Consider the following 3,151-nt stretch of genomic DNA (forward strand, 5'->3'; position numbering starts at 1 on the left):
ATTGGGTTATACTATTAAAGATAAGGGTAATTTACTATAATAAAAAAAAACTTTTTTGTTATGAATTTAAATAGCCTATTAAAAACATCTATATAAGAGTCATAAAAAAAAAGAAAAATTTTAAAAACCAATTGGTTTCTAGTTCTATCACCCCGATCATTTCCAGTTAATTTAGTAGTTTACGGGAGATTTTTAAACAAGCGTTTTAGCTTATTAACCGAACTGTATAGTGAAACGGTTTTTTATTTTTAAAATTTTAGGTTTAGTAGTCTGTTTGTTAGTCTATATAAACAAGTGTTAAAAGTTTATATTCATGATAAATTAGTCCTTAGTCTTGACTTGGATGGAAACTCATATGCAGTCGATTTTACGTGAAGTTGATAACTGAGCGGTTAGATGATTTGATTGATTTGACTAAATTTTCATCTAATAACTCTCAGTTATCAACTTCACATAAAGTAAACTGCACCCGAGTTTCAACTAAACATATATGCTCTTTGATTGGTCTACTTCAAATTTACATATAATTAATATTATTTGAATATTTTATATAATTGACATAGTGTTTACCACAATGTAGTCACCAAACGGTACGGTGTTTGAGTGTTTGGTAAAGAACGTTAGAATGCTTATCATCTATTCATAGTCTTCACCATCCTCACACATTTGATATATTACCACAAAAACAGTCACCAACCACAAAGCCATGCTCTCCCTATGCATTCTTTTCATTCTCTTACTTCTTCTAATGCCATTGACGAGTATAGCTAATAACAAAATTCACATTTCTTCAAAGTTAAGATTACCCGAGAAGCTCAGCATCACACATCATTTGCCACAAGAATTGGTTTCCAGCATCCTTTCAAGGTTGCCAGCGAAAGAGTTATGGAGATGCAAGTTTGTTTGCAAGTCATGGTTCCATCTCATAAATGATCCTAATTTTGTTACCAATTACTATGTTGTCTACAACAATAGCAAGTTAGCAACCATAACCATTCTCATCTCCTCCTTATTCAAAGACCTTCACTTTCTAGCAATAAAACATTCATTTCTGTTCTTTCTTGTAATAATGCCACAGGATCCGTTTCTTCTCAAACTCTAAACCTTCCTTGTGAATACAATTCAGCTCATAAATATTGGACCGAAATCATGGGTCCTTGCAACGGCATATATTTTCTTGAAGGCAATCCAAATATGATGATGAATCCCTCTTTAGGACAATTCAAGGCTCTGCCAGAATCTCATTTCACAACCCCAATTGGGACAAACTCTTTGTCCGATTATGCCGGATTTGGCTTTGACTCAAAAGCTAATGACTATAAAGTTGTAGTGATCAAGGATCTTTGGAACAGGGAAACGGATCAAAGAAGACTTTGGTGTTGGACAGCAGAGTTGTACAGTCTCAATTTGAACTCTTGGCGAAAACTTGATGCTCCTCTGCCATCCCCCATCGAAATTTCGGCCTCTTCTCGAGTTTACACTTATGAAAATAATTGTTTTCACAGGTTGGGTTACGTTGAAGATGAATTTGGTGAAAGAAAAGATGTGGTTCTATCATTTGACATGGTTAATGAAGCCTTCAGAAAGATCAATGTACCGAGAGTATGCGAATCTTCGATAGCATCCCTCGCCACGCTTGTCCCGTTCGAGGAAAGGAGAAACGCTATGAATGACTATGATGTTTGGATGATGAAGGATTATTGGGATGAAGAGTTTTGGGTGAAGCTATACAGTGTTGGACATGTTGAAGTGATTTCAAGGCTTGTGGGATTTTATAAGAGTAATCAACTTCTTTGGAAAGGTAATGATGAAAAACTAGTAATGTATGAACGTGATTCCCAACAAGTAAAGGATCTTCATGTTTATGTTAAGAATGATTCACTAAGAGCTGCTAGATACATGGAAAGCCTTGTTTCACTTCAAAGGGGACATGAGTTTCGTCGGCAATGTCTTCTAATTGATTGGATTGGATCTCGGTGCTAATGTAAGTTTGAGAAGTAGTGTATGAATGCCCATCTTTAACAAGAAAATGTAAAATAAAAACACTTGGTGAATTTGATTTAATTTTTATGATTTAGATAGTATTTTGAGTCAAGAATGTTCTCAGTTCCAACAAACAAGCAACTAGAAGTGTTAGCATTATCATGGCTCATAATTTGATTCAATATATCTTTATTTAGTTGTTGGAGAAAACTTTGGGATGTATAAAACCTATAAAGCACGGACACTTCATTGAGTTGTCGTGTCTGCGTGTCGGACACATTTCGGACACGACACTCATCGACACTCGTCCGACATGCGTGTCTGCTGTGTCCAACCGTGTCTTAATAAAAAATAAAAAAATTTCTCCGAACACACTTGGACACACCTAAATACCATCACGTGTCAGCGTGTCCTATCTTATTCTTAACATATAATTTTTAAATAAATTTAGATATAGTATATATTATTATTTATTAAAACAAAAAATATTTTAAATACTTGATATAATTAAAATAAGACATTAAAAATAATTATAAAATTAATTTATATTTTAATATCAATAAAATATTAAAATATAATTACAATTTATCTAAAAAATACTTTATATTTTATATGTATACGTGTTTCTGTGTCATGTAAAATTTTAAAATTTGCGTGTCGACGTGTTCCGTGTTCCGTGTCCCGTGTCATGTCGTGTCCCGTATTCGTATCAGTGCATCATAGTATAAAACACAAGCAACCCGTGAGCTCTCCGGTAAATCTGTGGGTGCTTTGACTAAGATAGCACATGATTCTTTCTTGAATTACGAGTAGAAACCTTTAAGTACTACAAATAACACTATAATTTCAAGCGAATCTTTCTAATCAAATTCTAGAAAAGATTAATAATGAGTAGGTATGGATTCACTCACATGAAAATTTTATACGACTTGTACAATAAACATCCAAAGTGATTCTCAAACAATTCCAAATCAGACTCACTCCCCTTCCTTCAACAAATTTTCCTCCCCAGGCCGGAATGAGAACCCATTATGAGGAGCTGGTAAACTTGAAGACCCGTCTTCAGGAATCTTTGGAGCATGTTACTAAAACGTTTTTTATATATGGTCACGACTCACGATTTAGAATAAACCGTGACTATAGGTAAAGAAAATCATTACCATAAATC

The 3,151-nt window shown here is 33.9% G+C and overlaps 1 protein-coding gene across 1 annotated transcript in view; it reads left to right on the forward strand.

Annotated features, from left to right (window-relative positions):
* LOC107648423 (F-box protein CPR30-like) overlaps positions 1–2,297 on the forward strand; it is a 5,167-nt gene extending 2,870 nt beyond the window's left edge. Inside the window, exons 2-3 of the mRNA XM_021105659.1 lie at positions 797–897; positions 976–2,297. Of these exons, the coding sequence (XP_020961318.1) occupies positions 797–897; positions 976–1,983 (1,109 nt within the window). The 3' untranslated portion in view covers positions 1,984–2,297. The remainder of the gene's footprint in view (positions 1–796; positions 898–975) is intronic.

The sequence above is a fragment of the Arachis ipaensis genome, chromosome B06 (assembly GCF_000816755.2).
Source record: "Arachis ipaensis cultivar K30076 chromosome B06, Araip1.1, whole genome shotgun sequence".
NCBI classification, from domain to species: domain Eukaryota; kingdom Viridiplantae; phylum Streptophyta; class Magnoliopsida; order Fabales; family Fabaceae; genus Arachis; species Arachis ipaensis.